General features: G+C 37.1%; 1 protein-coding gene across 3 annotated transcripts in view; it reads left to right on the forward strand.

The window, feature by feature from the left end:
* Positions 1–27770, forward strand: part of EXOC4 (exocyst complex component 4) — a 729394-nt gene that overhangs the window by 319593 nt on the left and 382031 nt on the right. For 2 of the 3 annotated variants that reach the window (XM_036091687.2, XM_078059577.1), the window contains exon 10: positions 3558–3654. In XM_036091687.2, coding sequence (XP_035947580.2) covers positions 3558–3654 — 97 coding nt within the window. Of the gene's footprint in view, positions 1–3557; positions 3655–17252; positions 17370–27770 lie in introns of those variants that run through there. The other variant, XM_078059578.1, reaches the window with a different exon arrangement.

Here is a 27770-nt window from a genome sequence, read left to right on the forward strand (position 1 = left end):
CTTTACTTTTGGTTCTGACCTGTGTATTTTCAAGAATATTTTCCCTGGCTTGGTGCTGATATTGGTAATTGAGTAAGCTGGATTTGGACTTGCAGTAAAGAGGAAATCTCATCAAATGCAGGGTAGGTGGGGTTTGCGATGGGCCTGGAAACCTATAATGAGGCTCCTGTAGGAGGAATTTTGGTTGGGGGTTGAGGTATTCCTGCCCAAAGTTTACTTTTTGTTCAGTTTAACCCCACTCTGTAAAGCAGTAATCATCTTTCTGGAGCTAACAAGGAACAAATGCAACTATTATTTAGTTTCCAGCCAGATGCTAGCCCTCATCCTTCCTTTTCACAGCCAAATCTTCCTCTCGCTGACATTTCTCACAGCCCATGGCCCTTATTTTTGGTATTGTATCTTTTGTTATCTATGTTCCCTATATGATTGTCATCAACAAATGTTTATTAAGTGCACCTGTTACCTGTAAGGCTCTGGGGTTACAGAGGGGATTGCTTGTGTTTGTTAGGTCTTTGACAGTTCCCAAAGGACTTGCACATATACTCTCTCATCTAATTCCAATGACATTCTACTAAGGTGTCCATTTCTTCCTTCATTCAGCAAATGTATGCTTTTAGAACCACTTTCCAGGAAGTTCCATTCCAGGTAGGAAAATGTTACATAAGCATTAGAAAACAAGTGACAATACAGGTGACCAATGTTGAGGTTATTTTATATAAAATCACTGCTAATGGAGTTGTGGACATTAGGAGAGGGCCACTCAACAGTTTAAGGCTAGACCTGGTGCCTAAAGAACTGGTCAGAGTGGGGCAGGGCCCTCCAGATGGAAGCCAGGTGCGGAGCAGGACACGGCGATGCACCCACAGCCAATGCGTTTGGTGTGCCCGAAGCTGCTACTGGTTTGACTGGAGCTAGGTTCATCAGGTCTGTATATAATTATTGAGTATCTAAAATCATAGAACCTACAAATTTTTAGAAATCATTGGAGATCTTGTAGTCTAACTCGCATTTGTCCTTAGAAGAGATGCCCATCTTCCGTAAATGAATGCATTATATTGTTGTGTATATTTATTTCATAGGAAGCTATTTACGTTGCGCCTGGAGTGCAGAATATAACCTGTTTATTTTCTACACATATACACGTTTCCTTGGTAATTCAGTACTGACTTCGTTTTATGATCTTAGAGAAGTGTTGATAAAGAAGATCTGTTTATTCTGTTCCGTTTGTTTGGAACCATACCATGTGACTTTTAGAGGAGGGTTTTGTGAAAGGGGTAGTGTTTATGATAGTCTCGATGCTCTCCTTTTGCAAAACCACTGACTTAGCAGAACACTAATATCTCTGGTGCAAATATAGTAATACAAGATGGATTTTTTTTTCAAATGAGAAAAAATAGTTCATGATTTTGAATCAAGAGCTGTACATTCCATTATATTTTCTGTTTTTCTGAAGAAAAGCCATGCTGTGATTAGTTGGTAGAAACAACTGATCCAAATGGGATTTGTCTAGACTCTGATGCCTCTGGGAAGTCTTGATGATCCGGGGTATGGATTTCTGAGGCTTCACGTGTTTTTATCAGTCAATCTCCACGATACCTCAGAGACCATTAAGATAGATAATAAATCAAATGAGATTTAGTTGTGTTTGGTATCATGCAAAGAGCTATAATTAGAAAGAAAATGTTGAATTTAGAAAAAAGAAAAATATTTTAAGTGTAGGCTGTCAGAATTTTGAGGAAGCCCAGGAAATAGCATCTATCTTTACTGTCAGATTCCTGAAACATTAAGAAATAACATAAGGTAGATGGAAGGTGAAATTCCAACTTTTATACTGACATAAGCTAGACTGGAAGATGTGGTCTAGTTTGAGAGCCAAATGAGTTTGCTAACTGAACATCAAAATTAGACAAATTTACTCACCCACTTACAGAAGGGACTAGACCACTTCATCCTTCTCTGAACAAAGCAAGAACTTTATTGTTCAACTTTGCAAGACAACACTTACCATCTGCAGGCATTCTGGTTTCTAAAGTGGAATAAGGAGGTTGCTGAGACCTGCATGCTCGGCTTTGTCTTCTCAATGTTACCAGGGGAATTACTTCACTTCCCCTAGAGTGGGTAAAAGACAGAGAGAGGCCAGGGATTACATTAATTTTCATTCTCATAGTAGGTAACATGAGTAGTGTGTGTGGGAGGGGGAGCATTTCTCCCAACATCCTGAGATACACATTTTTTCACGTTTTAAAGCAGCTGAAATTAGGATGTTATCTTAAGTCAGTGGCATCTTCCTGGCTGTGGACCAGAAGACAGCCAAAATGAGTTGTTTTGCATCAGTTGGTGTGAGCTTGAGTGGATATTCCTCATACCATGAGCCTTCAATGTTTCAATTAATGAACCTCTTAAGGATAGGTTGAGGAAAGATTATGAATCTTGGTCGGTATAGGAACACCTTCCCTTTAAATCTTCTGATAGCATCAGGTGCATATCAACATTAAACCTTGCAGAATCAGTATCAGCAGTTGGAATAAAATACTAGTACACTCCTTTAAGAAACCCACTTAGTGACACCATTTAGAAAACAAGGATATTGACAACTCTGAGTCATTAAGAAAAGCTGGATTCTGAAAATCATGTAGTTTTAAGAACACCTTAATTTATTTTTCTTATATTTCTGTATTAAATGTGTGTGAGATTTACGATAAACACCTATTTATTTTAAAAGTCTTAAAGCCTTAAAAAATCTTAAATATTTACTTATAAATTATATAACCTACTTGTATATATTTAAACTGTAAGAAGCTTTTTAATGAGAAAAGAAAACCTTCTAGGTAATAAGGAAGCATTGTATAGTTTCATTAGTAGGATTTTTAAAAAGATTAGTGTTAGTAGTGTATCTTAAAATTGGTGGGGTCTTAGATTTGATGAAGTGTGGTCAGGTTAGGTTTATATGGGTCTTTGCTCTAACCTTTACAGCCCTGGACAACCTTGAATGCTACTTCCTCTTTGGGAAAGTTTCACGTGCTGTGCTATCTAAGATGGACACTGGTGATTGTAGATCTAAAAGTTTAACTGGATTTGCCCTACACTGTTTCTTTAAAAACACAATTTATTTTTTACTGAGCTTCCATGTTCTCACTCCAGAGTGAAAATGCTGCTCTACAGTTTATGTAACGAGGAAGACTCACTGGATCCAGTCACTCAAAATAATTGTATAGGTTTGAAGGCAACTGTTTTCAATGATAATCCTTCCTGTGATAGCATAACATTCATCTCAATAGCCTTGGTTTATTTTTTTGTAAAAGTTCTAATAAGCTGGGGCGCCTGGGTGGCTCAGTTGTTAAGCGTCTGCCTTCGGCTCAGGTCATGATCTCAGGGTCCTGGGATCGAGCCCCGCATCGGGCTCCCTGCTCCATGGGAAGCCCGCTTCTCCCTCTCCCACTCCCCCTGCTTGTGTTCCCTCTCTCGCTGTGTCTCTCTCTGTCAAATAAATAAATAAAAAATCTTAAAAAAAAAATAAAAGTTCTAATAAGCTAAATCTGTCTTCTTTTTCCTGAAAGGGGGTCCTGATGATAACTTAATTGAAGGTGGAGGAACCAAATTTGTCTGCAAACCTGGAGCCAGAAATATTACTGTCATATTCCACCCATTACTAAGGTAAGTCGAATCCTATGTACTTACTGAAAGTCATTATTTTCATTATTTTTGCTGACGTACTGAATGCCAGGAGGTCAGTCAGCATTGAAACAAGTCCTAAATAAATAAATAAACAAGACAAAACAAAAACTTGTTCCATTTTTAGGGCTTCACTATCAAAGTTTGTCAATAAAACCAATAATGTCAACTCCGCTAAGTACCTATTTGTTCTCTGGAGTAATACTCCATAAATACTTTTTTATAATTTTCTTTGTTTCCTACTCCCTGTCCCTGGCCCCTCTCCCTCTCTCTGTCATTGTCCCTCCATTCCCTTCTTTATTTCAGGGAGTGGCAACTTACATGGCCCATAAGAGAAATCTAGTCTGTCACCTGGTTTTCTTGTTTTTAATACATTTTTCTTGGCACAGTCCTGCTCATCTGTGTATGCACTGTCCATAGCTGCTCTGTGCTACAGTGTTGCAGAATTGAATATTTGCAGGAGAAACCATATGGTCTACAAAGCCTAAGATGTTTACACTTAGGCCCTTTACAGGAAAAAGTGGCAGACCCATGACCTATCTCCCTAATTTATATTAATGACTCAGATATCCTCTGAGGATTGGCAAGTCTTGAAACAAACATGACTTATAAAAACTGAAAGACATTATAGCAGTCATGTATATGGTTTCATATATTAAAGGACAACTTGATGCTGACTAGATTGAAATCTATTATATTGCTCAGGTTATTGTGGACCGATGATTATAAAAAAATAAAAGTGTGATAATTGCATTTTAAAAACTTCTAAGCCCTAAATATCTTTAAAAAGGAACTTTTTTGGGAAGAGAGGAAAAGGGAGTTATTCTTCAATGGATCTAAAGTTTTGGTTTTGCAAGATGAAAAATTTCTAGAAACCTGGTTATAAAACAATGTGCGTATAGTTAGCATTACTGTACTGTATACCTAAAAAAGATTAAGATGGCGAATTATATTTTAAGCGTTATTCGCTACAATAAAAAAGGGTACTCTCTTGGGCGCCTGGGTGGCTCAGTCGTTAAGCGTCTGCCTTCGGCTCAGGTCATGGTCCCAGGGTCCTGGGATCGAGTCCCGCATCGGGCTCCCTGCTCTGCGGAAGCCTGCTTCTCCCTCTCCCACTCCCCCTGCTTGTGTTCCTGCTCTCGCTATGTCTCTCTCTGTCAAAAAAATAAATAAAATCTTTAAAAAAAAAAAAAAAAAAAAAAAGGGTACTCTCTGAACATAGATATCCAATATAATATTAATTGTATGTTTTCTCTGCAATGAACCAATATATATTTTTGCTTTTTCCTATAATGGACCAGAAACTCTTGGGTTCATTTAAGGTTAGGTGCCTCAGATCATCACATTAACTTCCTCAGGTAACTTCTATAATATTTGAGGCATTTGAAATAACAGTTAAGCAAATGCTGCTGAATCGTCCAGATAAATATTGAATATACTTTTCTAAAACATAAGCAGTTTATTACTGGAATTATCCTTATCCTACCTTCTCATTAACCAAGACTTACTAAATCGAAATCATTAGAACTAGTTCAATTTAGATCTCTTACCTAAGCAACAGGTTTAAAAATTGTACAGGAATACTTCACCCAATTAGTTTTAAATGCCGAAACACAAATATGTAAATTAAACAACAAAAAAATCCTTTCATGCAATAACAAGAGATTTTTAAAGAAGCATTATTAATCTTTTGAAAAATCTGTTTTAGCAAACATTTGCAAAAGTAAATCATATAATTTAGGAATCCTGGAATTAAGAGAATTAAGACTATTCCTCTATAAATTTAGTTGATTTTCTATACAAATACATAAATTACAACATCTAGATTTTCTAGATTAAGTAACAGTGCTCATATTTATTACACCTGACTTTGGTAATTGGTTTAGTATTCACTCTCCTCTTCAATTAAATTGATTTCTACTTAGTTAAAGTTGCTAATTGTTAGGAAAATGGGAAAATACCTTAATCATTATAGGCATCTTCTAACCTAGATTTAATGCCATAATTTACTGCTAAGTTACGCCATGGCATGGATAAATGTAATCCTTATGCTTAGGTTTGTTCCAAAGCATAGAAGAAGACCTTTGGAAGTTTTTTAGCTGTGGTTGTCAGTCACTTTTCAGGAGATTTTTTTTCTCTATAAACTTTTTTTTTTCCCTTTATAAATGTGAAGTTAGGAGATTGGGGAAGAAAAGTTACCCTTATCTGACAGTTAATAAAATGCATTTTTGCTAAAGTATGAGTAGAGTTTAATGTATTGCAATTCTTAACAATTATTTTTTAGCATTTATCCTTCTTTACAAGAGAGTTGTTTTAAGACTTGATAATACTCATACTAGTTTTACTCACTCGATTGGTCTCTGCTTTCATTCTGAATGTTATTATTGATTAAAAGTTTTGTTGCATGATACAGTTTACATTCATTCTCTGTGTAACTCTTAATGGAAGTCACAAGAATATTATGGGGTCTGCGAGGCAAGTTAATTCCTTTCTAAGCAGGTGATCATTATAGACTTTAAATTAGCCTTTGGCTCAAATTGTAACCTTGCTTCTCAAACCCATTATAAAGTCTCAGCTGAAACCTCAAAATGGGCTTATGGAATTTCAAATGATTAAGATCTTATAGTTTTGGTTGTTTTTTTTTTTAATTTTAGTTTTTACACTTCAGCATTTGTTGATTATTGGATTTATTATTTCTTCTAAAGCTTGGAAGTTTAGTTTTGGTAATGAGGAGAGTCAGTGTGCATTATACTAGTGCATTTCATTTTTACTCTATATATTTAAAGTTTTCTCATTTCTCCTGTAGCCATTCATTTATTCATGATCGACAAATGTATATTGAACACTTACGGTGCATGTTTTCCTTCTCTAAGTTCGGTGTGGACTCTTCTTTAGAAATAGTCACTCCTATTTTTATGGGATTATTTAAATAAAATATGCATACATATATTTTCCATCCTTTGGAATGCCCCTCATTTTATTTCCGTGCTAGCTCAAAGTGAATGTGATTTAGCATATTACTATTTACAAAACCGTATAACCTAGTGGGAGGGTTAGCATAGAAGAATGGAAAGATGGGGAATTAAAGCATAGGATTTGAAATTTAAAGTGAAAAGTGCAACAAATTAGGTTCAGATCCAGGTTCCTCTGTTCAGTTTTACTCACTGATTATTTATTGGGCCCTGATTCTATGCGAGGTCCTGGGGAAACGAAAAAATAACATCGAATCCTTGCCTAAAGGTGTTCCCTTGGTAGTTGCATGGGCGGCAAAAACTGAGAAGCCCCAAAACTCCAATGACTGGTGAGGACGGAGATGAGTGGGATCTCTTGCACCAGGAGGTAGATGACTGCAGCCTTTCCCGTACATAGTTGGACAGTAGTGAGCCGGTGCATAACCTTTCACCCAGCACTTCGCCTCCTTGCGTGCTTCTGCTCAGATGCAGGGACTCCTCGTTTTCCTCTCCTAAGTCCCCAAACTCTAGTTCAGAAGGAACTTACTACAAGTTGGCTTTTATCAGCCATTTAAACACTGTCCTTGTTTTCTTGCACTGTCTCTCTCAGGGAGCTGAGATTTTTTCCATGGGAATGGAGTTTTCGTTTCCCTTTGCTACTTTTCCCCTACGTCTAGCGATACTTGTATTCTCTCTTCCTGAAATGCTGCAGGTGGCTTGTGTATACTTCATTTATTAAAAATGTCCTTTCCATCATTTTTATTTAGTGGGCAGCGCATTCTTTGCTGCATAAAAGTTTCCCGTACTGAAAACTTGGAACCACCCTGTTCAAGAACACCACACAGCACATTCCTATTACGCTGTTTTATATATTCTCAGCCGTCATTTTTACTGTTCTCCCATAAAATCATTGTACAAGGTCCCAGATCTGGCAACCTTGCGAGTTTATTTTTGTACTTTTCTTCTAAGTACTGCAGTTTCTTCCCTAGGAAATCTCACAGGGTGTCGGAGGCAAATCTACGGACCTCCAGTCTGTTCACTACCCCTTAACTCTGCTGGCCCCTTTGACTTGTTTATTTAATGCTCTTCCTTACTATTTTCTCTTTCTGGGTAAGAAACCAGAAAATTGTCTCAGAGAATGATGTTTTAGAAAAATGAGGTCTATAGCATTATCTTGCTTGCTTTATTCTTAGCCTAACAACACATTGTGTGAAACTTAAGCCTTAATGTAAGCTTTTGATGGTAAGAGTTTATCTAATCAGTTTTGCTACCTCTGGTTCTAAGTGAACAAAACATACTGAAATGAAGAGGTTTCTGCTTAAACCTAGGTAGATTCTGAAATATTTTCACCAAAATAGAGACCCTGAAAATGATAGGCTGAATAACTAGTACCACCCTCACTGACATAGTTGCTGCTTTTTCCCTTTCTCTGAAAACAGTCAAGAGGAATGGATGGATTCACTCTAATAAATTCTTTTATAGGCCTTCAATTTGGGAAACACAAAGAAAATACGTTAATGGTGAAATCTGAATGACGGTATTTCTTTTGTCTAGAGCAGACATGCATTTGGATTTTTTTTTTTACACAAATTATTTTTGAATAGTTCCATCATGGTAAACTTTATCAACAAAATACATTTTGTTGAGGTATCAATCACAGAGACAGAGTAGCACTTTGTAGTTATAATTAATATATAATGTAGCCATTTCTGGAAATTTGAAGTTACCTTGTGGCTGCTATTTGTGGGATTTTGCGGGGAGGGGCAGAGAATTTATTTCTCCCTTTGTTTTTTCATTTATCACTATTCCTTATTCTCTAACCCCCCAGCAGAGAATATATGGTTCCTTAGATTGTTAGTACAGTTCCTTCATATAGCAAAAACTGAGTGACAACAAAAATTATTCCTTTACCAATCGAAATGCTTGCAGCGTCTAACTAAAGAATTTAAAAACACTCTCAAGCTTTATTAATCTCTCATTTATTTACTTATTGCATGCATTTGTGATTGCATACCTTCTGGGTCAATAAGGCAAATTGGTGGGGAGTGCTGCTCTTGAAAACAAAGTTATGCCCTTGACTCTGTTGCATTCAACCCTCCTACAGCTGGAGGCTTTCAGTTTCAAAGGTAGAATCATCAAAGAGAAATAGTGGGATTTCATGTAGCCCATCACTGTTAGAGAAACAAAAATCCCTAGTCTTGAGAGCTGGGACAGGTCGGAGTAAGGACACCTGAGTCCAAGGAAGCATTCTCACTGTGTCCTGACATGACCTCTTCCTCTTCTTATAGGGACACCAGCCTTTCTGGATTACAGTCTCACTCTTATGACCTCATTTAACTTTAATTATCTATTGCAGAAAATGTACATTAAATTTTGCAATTAGAACAAACTCAGGAAATTAATTTATTAAGTGATTAATTTATCATTCTTTTAGCACTGGAGCCAGTGTTTAGATGGGAAGGAGTTTTGTGTATTTCATGAGAGAGAGATAGACCACTGAATGTGGGCTGGGGGGGGCGGGGGTACGAGTGACCACATTTTAATTTTTGTTGACCAAATCCCTGTGTGTCTTAGTTTTCCATATCTATAAAATCAAGGAGTTGGTTGGTCTGGATTTTGCTTTCTACCTCTCAAGTTTGTGATTTTGTGACCGAAAAATGCTTTTATAATATTTAAGGACTTCAAAGGCCTGGCATTTTAAAATTTAAAAGTCCAAATGACAATGTGTTTCTTTTGCTTATTTGCTTCAACTAGCTTTTAAAAGACATTTGGCTCTTTAGGGTAATGATCACTTTGCATATATGAAGTACGTTTCTTATGAGACAATTGAAGAACAGATGTTTACAGTGGGGTGACTTGGCAGAGGTAAGAGGCTGGAGACAGTGGATGATGATGGTATTTAAAGTTGCAAAAATGTCACTGATGCTTCCTCCGTTGAACACAACTCGAATATTGAATATCTGGGCTGTGAGCGTTTTTCACTATTTATTATCAGCCACACTTCATTAAAATCAGACAGCAATTAAAGGCTTTCTGGGCAGAACAAAAAATGAAATATTCATTGGTCAGTAAGGAGTAGGTTGGCATTTAGATTAGTTAGGGAGATAAAACTTCCTGGCAACTTGAGCTATAACGATGGTCAGAATTTTTGTGGTTGGCTGTGTGCCTTTTTTAAGGCAAATGGCAGGAGAACGAGTAAACGTTATCATCACATGTAATTGTGTTTGTCTCTGATTACAGAGAAGAGTAACTTCTAAAAGTTAATCTTGTCAGATGTAGCAACTGCCAGTTAGCAGCAGTGTAGGGAATTGGTTAAGGGGTCGCCGGGGCCTGGCTGTGAAATCGCTGTAATTGTTAAGCAGGGCTTGAAGTTAGGAGGTCAGGAAGTGGTTGAAACCAAACCTCAAACGAGGAAAGGCACCAAAATTGATTATGCCATTAACATAGTAGGTTATGTTGCTAAAAATGATATTCCACAGTAAATGTCAATTGTGATTAACACTTGGCATTTTATATTTTTTGTTTTATTATAGTACTTATCACATTGACAATACTGGTAGATCCAAGGCATATAAAATTCATTGTTATAATTAAGCATTATAAAAATCCATTTGCTCATCCATTTAATAAAATTTATTGAGCACTTACTTTGTGCCAACTCCTCTCCATCTAAGTCTCTACCCTTGTGGAATGTAGTCTGGTGGAAAAATCAGACAGTAAAAAAGTAAACTAATACACATAGAAAACAGTATCAGGTGGTGACAGTTTTAGGAAGAATGAGGGATGAAAGTGAGGAATTTGAATAGTGACTGCTGGAGGTGGGGGCATTATTTTAGTTAAGGCGCAGTCAGAAGAGCTTTCTGAGAAAATGACTTTTGGTCAGACTGGAAAATGAAGTACCGGAGGCAGCTGTGTGAATATCTAGGGCCAAATGACCCAGGCGGGGGAAACGGTAGGTGGAAAGGAAGAAGAGGAGATGTCGAAGAAACAGTGAACAGACTGACGTGAAGACGGGTATGTGTTGCTGACATGCAGCACGTGTTGGGACAGATACGTGAGGAGCTTCGTACATGGGTAGTCAAGGTAGAAACTTCTCTCTTTTGTCAAAACAACAAGGAGGGCATTATATTTAAATTTATAAGAAGCATTTGGGACTAGATCTGAAACTTCCAAAGGTTTTGAAGGCTTAGAGAAAGCCTGATAAAATGACTACCAGCAAAAACTATTTTCTGAGATTTATCTTACTGGATGTGGGGCACTCAGGAAGCCCTGTTTGTAGGGGTGAAGTCGTTAGCACAGCTCTGTTCGGGATAGTGAAAAATCTCTGTCCCTCCTGACACTCGTGTCTCCTGATAGGGAAAATAAACCTTAAATATGTAGTCCACTTTGATAATATTATCCAGAGATACTGAGCAAATGTTATTAGGCCATTAGCTTATCAACATGTTATTAAGGATTTATTCCCTGTGACATTCTAGGTACCTGAGAGTTTTTACAGAGCGGTTGTGGCTGAACTATAGGTTGTTTTCTCCTAAAGAAGTTTGGTTTGGTGGGCTGCTTTGCAGAAGGCCTGTGGGGTTTGTGTAATAAACTTTGCCAACAAATCTAATTCTTTTTCTTATAGAAAATAACTCTGGGTAATCACTGAACTCCTTATGAATTTTGTATATATTAGTCTAAACCTGGCCTAGCACAAAAGATCTTTCCAACTTTTTGGCACTAACTGTTGCTCGTAAGTGAATGAATTTGGTAAGACCATTTTAGGTCTTCAGACCTCCAAATCTGCATTCCTGTAACAGCCTAGATCTCTGCCCTTCAGTCTTTTTTTCTCACCTCCTTTTCTAACATTTCTTCTACAATAAAGGGAGGAGAGCAGTTCAAATGTATCTTCTACATGAACGGGGCACACAATAAATAACTTGTTTAAAGAATTAATGAGTCGGGGGTGCGCCTGGGTGGCTCAGTCGTTAAGCGTCTGCCTTTGGCTCAGGTCATGATCCCAGGGTCCTGGGATCGAGCCCTGCATCGGGCTCCCTGCTCCGCAGGAAGCCTGCTTCTCTCTCGCGCACTCTCCCTGCTTGTGTTCCCTCTCTCGCTCGCTCTCTGCCAAATAAATAAATAAAATCTTAAAAAAAAAAAAAAAGAATTAATGAGTCACTTGGAAGGGTGTTTAGCACATGTCTGTTGAAGTGAATGGTTTTTTTTTTTCTTCTTCAGATACCAATAAAAGTATAAAGGAAAATTATTTTTTTTCTTTAGTAATGATACTGAAATAGATCAGTCTTTCGTACCTAGAAGTGGTATAATAGTGGGTGGTTTCTGTTTTGTTTTTTTGTATTTTGGTTTCTTTTTACTTCTGTTGTAGCTAAAAAGTGTTTGTTAGAGGATGAAATAGAGAAATATAAAGGTGAACTTTATATTTCCTTTCTTTTTACAGCATTGATCCTAAAGTACTACTCTTGTAGCTTAGCTTCGTAGTTTGTTTTTGGTAGTTATTTATTGGAACCCTAGATACTTTGTCCTTTCACCTTTACTGTCTCTTATTACTACATTGAAAGCTTATGGTTGTATGAAGTACTTTTGCTTTATCATTCTTTCACAGATCATAGAAGCCCCTTCCCAGATTATAAAACTGTTTCTAATAGAAGAAGCCTTGCTTTAAAAGCTTTTTTATTTAGCCTCTTCTGTTTCTGCCAATTTTTTTTTTACTTTTATTTAGAAAGTGTGCAATAGTCCCTGGATCATTCCTTGATTTTATATATATATATATAGAGAGAGAGAGAGAGAGGAAGAGAAAGAGAGAGAGAGGGAGAGTGTGTGTGTGTGTGTATGTTTTGAAAGAGGGATTTAAGCTTGATTATTTAGAGTAAGCATGAATGTCACAAGCTGAAATAATTCTGTATTTCGTTTCCCAACATTTTTATTTTTGAGAAATGCACAAGAGTAGGATACCTGTGTTTGATGTGTGTATTGGTATTTGGCAGAATATTATTCTGAGTGTTCACAGGTATGTGATATTTTTATACGGATACATGTTTGTTCTTAATGAGCTAAAACTTATATAGACATTTTGAAAGATGCTAGTAATTAGACAGTCTAGCAAATAACATTGTAGATCATACATTATTCATGCATGGGAGGAAATGTGGCTACCCTATTGCATTTTTATGAAACATACCTTTTTTTTCCCTTGTCCTCAGAATTATGAAAAATAGTGGTATATTTTCAGACTGTCTGACCCGTGAAGGTCTGTGAAGCACTGAGTAGTGGTACATTGAGATTTCAAACCCCACATCTGAGCAACTGCTTTTGAATGTATGTGAGAAATGTTAAAGGCTTTTAATCCTCAAATTAACTTTCGGAGATTAAAATTTATTTTTCAAAGCTTTTCTTTTACTTCCGTATTTTCAGACTATGGTATGTGGTACATGGCTGAACACTGAATGTGACTAACTGGCAATTTTATGTTACCGACTGAAATGGAGAGATGATCAAGGCTCCAACCCAAATACCAATTCACGTTTCAATGACAACAATAAGAGAAGTGGGCATGGCAGTCCAGTGAGGAGGAAAGTACAGCCTGTTCCTTATGAGGAAAAAAAGTGGAAATGTCAGTGAAACAGAGAAGAAAAACAGAATATTTGACACCTATTTTCACATATATGAATGTCTGTCACATGAAGGAGATAAAGTAGTTTTGTTTTTTGTTGTTTTACAAATCTGGATTAGAACTAGTTGGTTGACATTCTTTTTTTTTAATTAATTAATTACTTTTTTTATTATGTTAAAAAAATACTAGTTGGTTGGTTGGATGTTAAAGAGATTCTACTCTACGTAACAAGAATTTTCTAATGAATTTGGCAAAACTAGGAAAGGTTTCCTTGGAAGGCAGTATCCTTCCTGGAGATGCAGTTAACTATGTGTTCAACTGTGAGGTCTGCATTCTTGAGATCAAGGATTTCATAGAGTGTGATTTCTGATCTACCATGCAACCTCAGAGCTCTGTGTAGATAGATCGGTTTCTTCCAGTCTTGCTCATTTGGGTTACTTTTTCATATTTCAGTGTAATGCTGATGACTGTCATTTAGTAAGCCAAGGACTTATAGTATATAGTAGACTTCTGCATCCTTCAGCTTTGACTTTCCTCTTCCTGACACAGGGTAAGAGAGAAATTCATGTTATGTTGTATGTAGCACGCTTGCTAGAGGAACTCCACCCTTCCCTGCAAGCGAGTTCCTTCTCTCCTCATTCCTTTTTATTTCTCTTCTCTTGTTTATATTGTTCTCTTTTTTTTTTTTCTGTGCCAGTAATTGTTCATATAAGTTAACTCTTAGTGATGTTTAAGGCAAAAAGAAAGCTGGCTTTCTTCTGCTAAAAGCTAATAGGGGACTGAAACTGCGCAAATAAACCTAAAATCATCATGACTGCTGCTGATTTTGACCTAAATATGCTGATATTTTTGGTGCAGTTTTTCTATTAATTAAATTTTGTAATTATTAATTAACATTAGCTTACTCATAAAAGATAGCAGAGATTTTTTTCAGTGCAAAATGTTTACATAATTTGTGTGCTTTTTGTGTATTCTGCACATGTGTTTGTCTTGGACTGCAATAGCCAAAATATGCCTATTCAGCATTCATTGAAATATGCTTATGTCTAGCCACAGGCCCATTTACATCTGATTTTGAAACCTAAATTGATAATGTAATTTGGTATTAAAAATAATGTAGGAATACCTACAGGAAAAACGTGGTCCCTTACATATAACTTCTTTTCCTTTGGGTGTTAGCTGTACATTGTTGAATATACTCTGCATGATTTGGAAAATTATTTTGCTATTCCCCTTGCATGCCCCTCAGAAAACCTTCCCTCTCTCTCTGTCACACACAAACACACACTCCTGTTCATTTTATTCTCTTACTTCTGTTTTGTTTGCTTTGTTTCAAGGGATTCTAACACCAAGGGCTCTTCTTGGTCATTTTTAACTTTTTTACTTTTAGTAATTATCATTTGACATTTAATCATTAATATTGCCTACTCTTTTTTTTTTTAATATGTAGTACTTCAAGAGAAATATTTTCCATTTCACGGGCAAAAACCCTTTTTATCTTCTTTTTGTAGTTAAAAACCGACAAGAAGAAACCTCAAACTAAGCAAAAATATTTTCTTGAAACTTTGTTATTTCATAAGTGAGAAAGGAAAGTTCTTTGATACAAGCAAAGGAGGCAAGAACAGCAGATACCGGAATACAGTTGGAAGTATCACAAGAGAAGTTTTAGTTTTTAATGACCTTAATTTCATTTTTTGGGAAGAGCGGTGGTTTTGACCTTGGAGGTGCTGGATCTGTCTTTCTGTTTTGCAGTTGGAATAGATACTGGAGTTTTCAATATCCTCAAGTAGTTTTCTGCACTTGTGGAAGAAAAGTAATTATTTGGTGGTTACTATTTTTAAACTCAAGGAGCACTCTCTAAAGCCTATTCCTGTAAGCTACCACATCATATAGGTGAGAAAGTGTTTGATACATAGCAAGAAGAAAACAGCGTAATGTCAGGAAGTTTCCAGGGTATCACTCTTTAGTGGAAGAATATGGAAGTATCTTAATTGGATTCTGTGACTTCAGAATCTAAAATAATTTAAAAGCTAATCTGTTTTTCATGTTTATTACAATATGATATACATACATTAACATGTACAACTCTTTACTTAAGTATTTGTATATATATTCATATATTTGTATGAATTTTTGTTTATGTATACACAAGTATGATCATGACCCAGATCAAAATAGAGAACATTGATGTAGCTCATTTTCAGTGCCCAAGAAAACTTTCTCATATTGACAGTCAATACCTTTCCATAAGAGGTAACCATCAGTAGGATTTCTGTCATTGTACGTAGATTGGTTTTGCCTGTGCTTGAACTTCATATAAATGGAATCATACAGTATGTCCTCTTTGGTGTCTGGTAGCTTTTGTGCAACACTATGTCTGTGTTAGTCACCCACACTGGTAGTAACAGCAGTCATTGGTTCTTTTATGTTAGCCCTTGTATCCGTATACCACTGAAATCTGCAGTTATAAGAACACAATATTCAATCATTATTTTGGAATAAATGAGAACTCATTAGGATCTTATGGTCTTAAATACTGCTTACTATTTAAACTTCTTCAAAACAACTTTTCAAGAAATATTTTGATTTCCTATCTTGTGGGGGCCAAGGAGCCTCTCAGGCAAGTAAGAGATCTAGGGGCTCTTCCATGTCCTAGCCAGGCAGTGAGCCAGGGTGCCCAGAGTCACATTAACTAGATGAGGAATATAGACTGTGTCCTACAACCTTGGAAGTAAACGCCAGGGAAGCTAAAATTAATTGACTCTCTATTTCCTAGACTTTGAGATTTTTGAATCAATGAAAAATAATTGGCAACTAACATAGGTTGCCAGTTTTGTTAAAGAGAATGAATTAGAACACCAAGGAAAGTAAAAATGATATTACCTTGGGGGGCCTGGGTGGCTCAGTTGGTTTAGCAGCTGACTCTTGATCTCAGCTCAGGTCTTGATCTCAGGAACCATCCTTTTCAAAGTAAGATAATTGGCAATTTAAATCAGCATTCTTAGGCAAACATCAATATGTAGGCTGGTGTTTAGGAACAATATATTCAGCCAGGTGGGGGCGGTGAAGTGTTACATGAAGGATTAACCAAGAACCAGTGGGTTGTAGGAGTATCACAGGAAGCAATGAGTGGGCATGGGCTAGATTGGAGGCACTAACATAATTTTAGTGAGTAGGTATGTAAATTACGTGGTTCTGGTCCATCATAGGAAGGGAGTAAAAATGTTTTGAGTAAATGAGCAAATTATGGGTAAGTGGGTGGACCAGTTTTAAAAGCACAAGATGAACCTGATGGACATGAAATATTCTTTCAGTAGATCTTTACAACCTTGCATTTTAACTCTTGCAAATTAAAACATTTGTATTTTGAATTCTTTATGCCATCTTGAACCTGTTGTTAATTACAGTTATTCACTGCCTTCACTTCAGCTGCTTGGTTATGGAATATATATTCTGTGCCGTCACACGTGCCATAGCCACTTTGCCTTCTGGGCTTTCCTACGACTGCAGCCTCTCCGGTGGTGGTCACTACAAGTCCCTGTTGGCAGCGATGCCCTGCTAGCCGCAGCTCCCTCCCCCTGCCCAGTGTGCTCAGGGTGCCAGCACCAGCAATGCCATCAATATCATGTCTGCATATTTTACTTTTGCTTTTTGGTTTTATTTATTTGTCAGAGAGAGAGTGAGTGCACAAGCAGGGAGAGCGGCAGGCAGAGGGAGAAGCAGGCTCCCCTCTGGGCAAGGAGCCCGATGCGGGACTTGATCCCAGGACTCTGGGATCATGACCTGAGCCGAAGGCAGACGCTTAACCGACTGAGCCACCCAGGTGTCCCGAAGAGTATTCTGGGAAAAAAATTTGGATATAGGAGTGGAAGTAAGAAAAGCAAAAACAGTTGTATAAAAAGAGACCACTCTATCCATTCTTTAAAAATGAAATTCTAAATGCTGAGCAGGCTTGATAAAGGTGCATCAGTGCCCAGAAATGCAACTGAGTGAATCTACAGTTTTTTCTTATTTTGAAGCTTTCAAGAAAATTGAAATGAGGATTTCCCTAAAGAGTAAAGAGGAAGCAACATCCTTCTCTGAAAGCTGGAAGTCCTTCTGTTTTACACGCCTTAATTCATTACATTTTCTTTTTTACGTGCGTTTTGATTGACGTTGATTTTTCAAGATGCAACTCCTACATTCAATAGGAATTGAGTGTACTTAAAGAAAGCCTGAATTTTGGGGAAAAATTCTTCAATTTAGTCATGTTTTTCTGTTTATTATTTTCATCCATTTATTCATTGTATTCAACAAATATCTGAGTGCTTACCATGTGCCAGACATTGTCCTTGCCTTTATGGAAGTTTTGTTCCTAATTAGGTATTGTGGTAATTTGAGAATAAAAGAAAATCCATGACAAAAAAGCCCATTTTGTGTGCTCTTTCCTTTTTCAGAGGCTGTTCCTCCTCTAGTGAATCCAATTCCCCTCCATCCCCTCTGGGATCTTGTTCTTATTGTTTAATCTGGTCTCTCCTGGGTCTTCAGTCTTTTCTGATCTGCTGGCTCCTTCCCTGGGACCTACAAATGTGCTCGATCTCTGCCCTTTATAAAATCTCTTTTCTTAAACTTGCATATCCCATCCTCCTTCTCCCACCTACTAATTAAATTCCTCTTTTCCTTCCTACTAAGCTGCTGGAGAGTATTCCTGCTCATTTCTCTCTCCTCCCATTCAGTCTATATTCTACTGACCTACTGACGTCATCGCCATCTCTGGCCTCTGGTTCTACCTGAGACCATTCGTTCTTAGGCTTGTTGAGGTTCTACTCTCTCTGTGTACTCCCTCAATGCAAGTCCTCCACAGAGCCTGTCTTGGACTGTTTTCTGTGTACTCACCATTATCTCCACCCATTCAGTAGCTTTAGCTCTTACTTGCAAGATACTATTTCCAAACTGGAACTCTCTCAAAAAGTCCAGGAAGCGAGTTCAGTTCTAAAACTTGAACTGTTGGTCTTATTGCCTAAATCTTTCGTTCCCAGCCTCTACTCCTGTGCACATACCTACATCCTGGTGTGCTGATCTGCATCTGCCTCTTCCCTTCCCGTGTTCCCTGTCCCGAGAGATGAGGCCGCCAGCTCTCCAGTGATCTGAATCCAGGAGAATCCAGGAGTCCACCTAGAAAACTTTGATTCCCCTGCTCCCACACATCCAGAGTCACTCTTTTCATAATTATGTCTCACATGAAAAGAGGGACTCCTGGGTGGCTCAGGCGGCCGAGTGTCAGAGGCTTGATTTCAGCTCAGGTCGTGATCTCTGGGTCCTGGGATCTAGCCCAGTGTCAGCTCCATGCCCTGCACAGAGTCTGCTTGTCCCTCTCCCTCTGCTCCTCCCCCTGCTCGTGCTCTCTTTCTCTTAAATAAATAATAACATTTAAAAAATATATACCCACACTCAATGAAAATCTTAGAATAGGAAAATAATGCCCCTATTAGGAGAAAACATCCACAATTAATAGTGATGTTTTGGAAGAAGGTACAAGATTAGGGATGAGAAACAAACTGGATTATATTCAAACTCAAGATGTTTGCTTGGAAGTTGGAGATGGGTGTGAGGAGAAAGTATTTGTGAAGAACAGGAAGGGGATTCCTGGATGAAAGGTGTGAGCCAGATGTGCTAATGGCCTTTGTAGTGGAGATGAGAGTTTATAGGTTAAGTCATTGAAAAATTGTACAGTAAAGTGAAGCTTAATATAATATTGAATCAGATGATGCAGAATTGAGGACTTACAGAAAATCCTCAAGATCAAATACAAATGTTCTGGCAAAGAAACAACGCAAAAGGATAACAGAGGTATGTGAGTGGGAGGGTGGGTTAAAGGGAAGGAGTAAAAGACTGAAATGGACAGATCACAGGGAATGTTTAGCTAAGATCTATATATATTCATATATTAGGCTGTCTATCTAGAGGATATTGGTTGCATACATTATGTTCTATGCATACAACATTGTCCAGCCACTGAAAATTATATAGTAGATGTATTTTTATTAACATAGAAGGATATGTTAAATATACTGAGTAAAGAGCTGGTTGCAAAACAGAAATATAGCATGACCACATTTTGATCAAAATATATACATATATATCTTTATTTATGAGGACATATATACCTAGAAATAAATGTGGGATTATCTTCTTTGTTATACTTTCCTATATTTTCTGAACTTATTGGAACGAGGCTATATTTATTTTATAATTATAAAGGTCTAAAAGGAGAGGTCAGCATACAAAGCCATGATCTACTAGAACATAAATAATAACTTTATTACTATGATTATGCATGTATTTGAGTTATATAAATTATATAATAGCATTAGCTAACAATAAAATAGCAACTTGCAAGTACATTGTCTTATTCTGCCAGCATAACAACCCTGAGGAATAGTTTGAAGGCTCGAACATTCAGTTCCTTCTTTGAGGCAACACAGTATTGGAGACAGGACATGAGCCTGTGGCTTCTGCCTAAATCCTGTGCTTTCTGCCCCATGTTGGATGGTAGTGCAGGCATGGAGAGAGCCTGTCCGAGGTTCTTCATGGGATGTACTACAAGGTGATTGGGGGTCTAAGTCACCTCCATTTTTTGGCTCCTCTCACATCTAGGCTCTCACATTCTTTCCAGTTAGTAGGTGGATGAGAAAAACAGGATTGTAGACCTGTCTTTTAAACCTCATTTCCTTCATCTTCTTAAATACTTCCTATAGTCTGTTTTGCCATCCTAAACTATTTCTATTCATCCCTGAGCAACATCTTTTCCAGGATACCGTCTGACACCTCTCTTACTCCTCCCCTTTCCTCTGTGCCCTTGCTGACCTAACACATAATTATTCTCTATTTATTCTCATGTTTCTTCCTCATAAAGAAGATATTAGTGACCATTTCTTGATTGGCTTTGCATACCCGGGACTTCGCTGACGTCTAGCACAAACTAGTTTCTCAGTAAATGTTGGGTGAGTAAATTAATAATGTAAGCTTTTCATGGAGAGCCATGTCTTATGGTTCTCACCGTCAGAACCATGATAATGAGGAGAGACAGCTGGTTGTTAGGTGACCATACACAAGTCATGGTTCCGGTTTTGTGCTCCCATGTGCCTTAGGGTCATTGCCACCTAAACAGATTTGTACCTTCTCAGGGTTGCTTTTGGTATCCAAAGAAAGAAATTCCGAAGATAAATTTCCAAATGTGTTTTGTGGTACAGTTACTTAAGGAGACCTGATTCCTACTAGAAAGTGGCTTAATTTGCTCTCTTGAATGCTTATGTTAGCGGATGGGCTGCCTGTGTTTGATTAAAAATGACAGTCCGTAAACCACCTTAAGGTAGACCGTTAATTTCCCATGACAGCACATGAAACTCCTTCTCTCCTCCCTTCCTCAAGCCCAGGCGCACACGCCAGGGGAACCTCCTATGCTAGACATTTGTTTAATGTTGCCTGTCAGAAAAGGTGTTAGAACAAGTCATTCAGGTTTGAAGTTTGCAAACATACTTCTACCTTTCTAAACATCACAAAGCCTGTCAAAAATCTCATTTCCCCATATTTCCTCTTCTCTCGAGAAGAAAAACCATTACAGATGTAAATGTTAGAGGAATTTTGTCATTGGCTTTGGTGCTTCCGCAGAAAGTTTTACTCGTAGTTTGGATCGGGGAAAGGAAGGAAGCCTCTGCTGACAGTTTGAAACCTTTCTAGCAATTTATGTGAACTGTACTACTAGGGAGTAGATGTTTTTTTCTTCCAACCCTGGTATTTCTGAAATGTCTGCTTATTTTTCCTGTTAGTTTCTTCTCAGTCTTTGAGACTGTCTACCAAACCTACTCTTGGGACGCATCCACACATGTATTTTCCTGGGAGTTGGGTGAAAGACATTTATGTGTGCCACACATATTTCAGATATTATTTTATTTGGTGGATGATGAATAACTACTGAGACAAAAACGAGTTGCTCCTCAAAATATAATTAGCAGTCCCAACCTAGGAGAAGTTTGCATTTGGTTGTGACAAAGCCTGTGGCATGCCCTCTGCAAAGACAAGAAGGAGAAGATGGATGCATTTCTAATGCAATCAGGAAGCCCCTCTATAATTTAAATATATTAGCATATCTCAAGAAACCTGGTATTTGAATGTCCCTAAGATAACTCAGAGTCTCTCCCAAATAAACATGATTGAATTACTTGAGGGAATGCATTAAGACAGCAGGCATGGTCCTTAATGGATCAAGGCTGTCTAGACTCATTATCACAGCAAACTCCAGGAAAACTATCACCAAAGCCTTAAGGAGTCAGGTTACTGATGCAGTCCTAGAGATTGTGCTTGTATGGAGAAATAGTAATGAGCATACATCTTGAATCCTTGTGTTTTAGATTATATACATGAGCATAAGTAATAGTTTTGCAACATTCTGAATTCCAGGAATGTTGGGGTAATGCAGAACAGAATTGTCTTAAGTGTACATTCTGGGTCTCACTTTTACAGTCTGCTTATATATCATAAAGGTCTCTGTCAACTCAAATAAATAATAATAAAACTAGTTATTGAGCCCTAATGAAAGCCCAGCTATGTTTTTTGATTCTTAGCATCTACTACCTGATTCAGTCTTCACTGCAACTCTATGTGGTAGGTACTATTATTATCCCCGTTTTATAGCTAAGGAACCTCACATGAAGCATAGAGAGTTGAAGTGGCTTGACCAAGATCACACTATTGTAAATGGCGGGGGCCATGATTCAAGCCCAGGCAGAAGGACTCCAGAGCCCTAGCTCTTGCCTTCTACTCTTCATTCAAAACCCTGAAAACACGAGGTTTCTCAAGCTCCAGGCCTCTTTCATGGTGACTCTTACTGGGCTGGTTGAGTCAGGACTATCACTTCAGTAGGACACTCTGGAAGCAGTTCATAAACATAATTCTCCTGCTGGGTTAGAATAAATCATTTTTCTCTTAAAAAAATTTCAGATGAAAGACATAATCTGACCAGCTCTGGGTCCCAGAGACATCTCAGGCCAGGTCAAGATGAGAACCTCAGAGTACTATCTCACGGTGGTCTACTCGAATCACTATGCTCTTCTCTTAATCTTATTTCTAAAAGATAATTATCTAAAAATAGTTGGGCTGATTCAGAAGAAAACTTTATGAATTTAACTGGTTGATTTGGGCATACTTATTTGCATAATGTAAGGACTTTCATTATATAAATTTACCCAAGGTAAATTTTCAAAATAGATTTAAAATATAATTTATTTAAAGGTAAATTTCACTACACAGATGAGGGATGTCTCCATTGCGAGAAAGAAGGAGCACTTGAATATTTCTAGAATAGAACACTGTGATTTCCATATTAGCTCTGGGTCTTGGTATGATGTGAAATGAAAACTTTCAAGAATTATGCTACCTGCAGGAATGTCTTCTTTATAAACATCCTCTCTTGGCATTATCCTCTAAAAAGAATGCATTTCCCTGTATTTTGTGGTTTTACGTTATTTCTCAAATGACTTCTGCCATTTTGGGCCCTTCTTTTTTTCAGTGAGATATGATTAGTATAACGTTTTCAAATATTTAGTCTTCATGACACTTATGAATTGGCCTTAAACTCATATCTCCCTATATATGATATATTCCTTGTTTTTTATTTAGAGCAGGATGATATAATAGGGGCCCTAAAGGAGAGGGAAAACAGTTCTGACTTACCCAGGCCATTTGTTAGTGCCATCTTGCTAAACCTTAATCTTTTGTGAAGAAGAATGGACACATCTATATATTTATTTGGGTAGTCTGAGTAAATGATTAGCACTTTGATTCAGAAATTTCATTAATTTTTAAAATTCACTTATTTGTTCATTTAGTGTTTATGCTTTTCTCAAAACAATGTGAGACAGCTGATTAAATCTTTTGTTTGAGGTGCAGTTAAAAACTGAAGTTGTGGGGAAACCATGCCAGAAACAATTTATAAAAGGAAAACAATGGACATGTTTATAGTTTTTTTTTTTTTACTCATTTCTCCTAATAGACCTGTGCTTTTCCATCAAGTGCCTTAAATATTAAGAAGAAAGAGAAATGATTCCTTCTCTATGGTGGATTGCAGTGAATCTTCAGTAGACTTTTTTTGTAGCGTGCTCTCAGCATATGACTCATAAAGGAAAAATCATTATAAGCTTTAAAATTTAGCTTTGCATTTTCTTGAGCTTATTATTATAAAATAATGCCCCCTCCCCTTTTTAAAGTACTAGCGTTGCAAACCTTCTGCATAATTTCTTCCTAATGTTTGCAGAATCCCCCTGGGATTTCTTCTGGTTCCATAGAATTCCTCTTTTCCAGATATTGACAAAATCATTAAACAAGGCTGAAGCTTCATAATTATTTTTCCAGCAGCACTTTCATTGCTCTTTATCATTACATTTAGTTATGTTTCATCTAGTTTTCAATATATGTGACAGGGTTCATATCCCAGCCAACTGGAATTAATTTGATAGCTAAGCATTTCATGAGCTGCCTCCGTAACATACTCTGCCAGATCCTGCCATGTGTGAAGCATTACTACTTTTTTACCGCTAAAGATTATATATAACTTTGACTTCCTCCATGCTCATTTGTGTTTCTGAAGAAGGGAGGGCATGGTGTGCCTGTTCAGAGTGTTCTCTTGGCTTTCCTCTGTGTAAATCTCACTGATGCTTTCAATCACCACCGTCTGTGTCTTTCCTTTTGAAGAAGAGGAGAAAAATGGAATTGGTTTGAATGCCAGGCCTTGCTTCTTGGTAAGAGAATGAACTCAGAAGCTCTGGTGTAGTTCAGAGTTCTCTCTCTTGCTGCCCATCAGTGACTTGTGAGGGGACTAAGAGGAGAGTGTGGTTGGTGGTAACACTGTTGGCATGAACCTCAATAAATAATTCTTGAAGAGCTTAGTCATTGGAAGTTATCATGCTAAGTAAGAGAATGGGAACCTATTGAATATTATATCACTACTTGGGGAAACAGTTTCTTCGCCACGTATTTCAGGAATAAGAGAAAGAAAGTTTATATTTCTAAGATTAGGTTATGTTCCAGATTTCTACCCTTTTTGTAAATATCCAAAGCTATCCAAAACAGAATTTATTAATACTCTGAAGGAGCTTAGAACGCAGTCTTTTATTTGACCATTTTTCCTTTGTTTATCAGTTTGATAATTTAATTTTATGGCCATATATATGTTCCCCTGTTTAGAGGTTTCTCTCACATGGCATGATTAGCAATTATGTGTGAAATGATTATGTGGAAACATTACTAGCGAATTACTGCTTGTCTAAATACTGTATGTTTTCACTTGAGAACATTGGCTCTGGAATGTATTTTTGGCACTGTGAAGGAAAAAAAAAAAAGTCTTGGTGTTAAAAAATGCAGCCAGAATTTAATTTGTGAAATGGAGCTTTAAACTCAGTTGTTCCTCCCACTGGCAGCAACTTGAGGTTGCTTATTTCCTTTCTAGAATGAAAATTGTGCCCTTTAAGACTACTTAATCGTATTTTTAATCTTCAAATTGGTGTTTTCTTCTAGAAAGAGCCAAAACTTCACACAGTCTGTGTTTGTTTCTGTGTATTACATAGAATCTAAATTATAAATCCTAATTAGTACCACTTAAAACTAATGGAGTGGCCATTTCAAGGTCCTTTTACTACAGTCATTATGCCCTGGAACAGGAAAATGAATCATATGTTAAGACTTTATACTAAGAATTCTGGCCGACTTCTCATAAAGTGTTGAAGCCCAAATTGGGAGTAGTATTCTTATTGTAAGATACAATCAATAACCTACCCTGCGGGATAGTCACTGTTCGGGGGGATTAACTCTAATCTGTGAAATAACTGTAGTGGGAGAAATTCAAAGAGAGAGAAAAGCTAGCAGATACAGTCTTATTTCCCTGGTTATTTTATCCTGCAATACAAAGAAGTTCATCTCAGTTTATAAATAAAGATTTCTTAGTATTGAGATTGGTCAGTTTCATTTCTGGATTTGTATAAAGAAAGGAAAAAAGGGGGGAAGGGAGTTTCTTTACTGATTTAATTATTATAACCATAAGAGGTTCTTCGAATATGTCCAAAGAATGTATTCTCCCCATGTGAGAAAGAAGAAAAACTGAAAGAAATGTTACACCACATTTCCTCCTTTTTCTCCCCAAAGAGGGGCCTCAAAGTTCTGTAATAAAAGTTGCTTTCTCCTTACTCCCAGCATTTGATGTAGAAGATTGACAGCATGCATAGAGACTTAGTCTCATTAGAGTCTAGGCCAAGGAAGACATCATAGCCAAGAAGATCAAAGATCTGAACTGAAGCAGGAACTTTTCATTCAGACTTGAATAAATCTAGAGGAGAAGGATGATACATCTTCCAAAAATTAAAAATCAAAACAAAATGAAAAAAATAAACCACCTATAATCTTTTAGCACTACAGATTCTATATTTATTTTGAAGTGAACATTTTCAGGAAAACATCATGATTCATTAGTCTGAAAAATTATTGCATTATCATAAGAAAAGGATTGTTGACTCTAGTAGAAATAGGCTTTGGATCACTTATAGTATGAATTAGCCTCATAGCATTAAACCATAATACGAAGATACAGATTGCTTGTTCATTGACTAGGATGATTTTAAATATTACTCTGAGGACTTCTTTCTGATATCAGAATTGCACACAAGGACCTCACTGTGTAACTCCAAAATTCTAGTAGGCAGGTAGTGCTTGGTAGATTGAGTCTCATTATTAGCTTAGAGATAAACAGAAAAGCTAGTTGATTTCCTTTTCCAGGTAATTTGGCTATGATGTTGACGGCTTATAACTGCCATTTTTCCTGTGATATCTACAGTAAATATTCTCACTGCAGATGAAAAGCTACCAGCATATAAGTGCTCAGGCTATAAGGATGTATTTTTAAAAATTGATCTATGAAAAAGGTGTGAATTGTGATTACTGTCACAAACAGCTTTAGAGGTACAGTATCTTTTCAATGAAGATAAGTAGGAGGTGGGGAAGAGCATTTTTCCTCTTGATTATCCAAAAATAAATTTAAGGCTACATACTGGTAAAATGTTTTCTTTCTCTTTTCTTTTTTTGTTCTTAGAGAAATATAAGATATTTAATTTAACATACCATAGAGATTTTAGTGCTTTATTTATTAAACACAAAAATGGTTAAAACATCTTGGTTCCATTTAAGCCACTTAACAGAGAGAATGGAGCAAAAAGAAGGAGTGGCGAGTGGCCAAAGGAAGCCAAGTAAAGAAGAAAAGAAAGAGTGACATGGATCCAGAGAGGAGGAGGAACAGTGGGGGAAAGAATGAGTCTCGGTTCAAGGAGGAGACCTCCTTGGTAAGAGAGAACTGGATACAGCAGGGCAGCTGAGGACAGAAAGCAGCCCCAGGGCCAAGGGCTTTGTGTGGCTACCTTGGTTTGTCAGCCTCAGAGCAAATGGCTGTTTTTACTGTTTTATGGAATTTTGACTTTTTCCACTCCCCAAACTCTTACTCATAATGCTCATTTTTTACTTAGAGATATAAAAAGGAAAATAGCTTTAATGCTTTTGTAGCAATATCCTAAAAATTCATGGGCCAGACACTGTATTAAAGTAGGCCCTTTTTGGACTTAAATGTTAACACCACTTTTTCCTGGTAGAAAAGAAGAAAAACAGAGTAAAAATCTCCAGAACAAAGAAATTATAGGAATTCAGAACTATAAATAACAATGGCAATACTTACTGTTTTCTAATTAGGGAAAATTTTAGGAAGAGAGCAACATTAGTGAGTAAGTGAGATTGTGTCCTTTAAGGGTTTTGAGACCTGAACTTAATATATTTACTTCTATATGTAGTATTTTCCTGTAGATTTTGATGGGCCTGAGGGTGTGTTCTAATGAAACTTCAGAAGGGAAGGAGAACATTATTAGTGTTAATAATTTTTATAATTGTAGGTAGATATTATATTTTCTGTTACATTGAATTGGCTTGGAATCCAAAACCATAACTCAGCTTTCAGAAGTTTTTTTTTTCCCCTAAAGGCCAAGGCAAACATCTGCACTTTACTATCATGAAATAGTTCTCAATGTATTTGCCTATTATAGGTGAAAATACCCACTGTATCAAGACACCTTTTTATTTATAAAGGAATATCTCAAAGTAATTTTTGAAGGGTATGCAAAACTATACTATTTTTACACTATTTTGCATTTGCTCACACACACAGTATGGGGGAGGAAAAAATTTCTCTCTACCCTTTCAGGCTATTTAGCTGGTCTAATAAATTAACGTAAGACAGATTACTGAAGAAAAATTTAATTACATACATACAGGACCCCACATGAATATGAGACCCGAGGGAAAGCTGGGCAATTGAGGCTTATATGCCATCTTGAGCTAAGGAAGGAGTTAGGGGTTTCAAAGGGAGAAGGAAGGTGATTCACAGGATGGTAAGAGCAGATGTTTGGTAATTAGATGTTTATCGTGTTATACAGATAGGTCAGGTAAAAAGTTAGCTCTTGGTAATAGCTCTG

The sequence above is a fragment of the Halichoerus grypus genome, chromosome 12 (genome assembly GCF_964656455.1).
Source record: "Halichoerus grypus chromosome 12, mHalGry1.hap1.1, whole genome shotgun sequence".
Classification (NCBI taxonomy): domain Eukaryota; kingdom Metazoa; phylum Chordata; class Mammalia; order Carnivora; family Phocidae; genus Halichoerus; species Halichoerus grypus.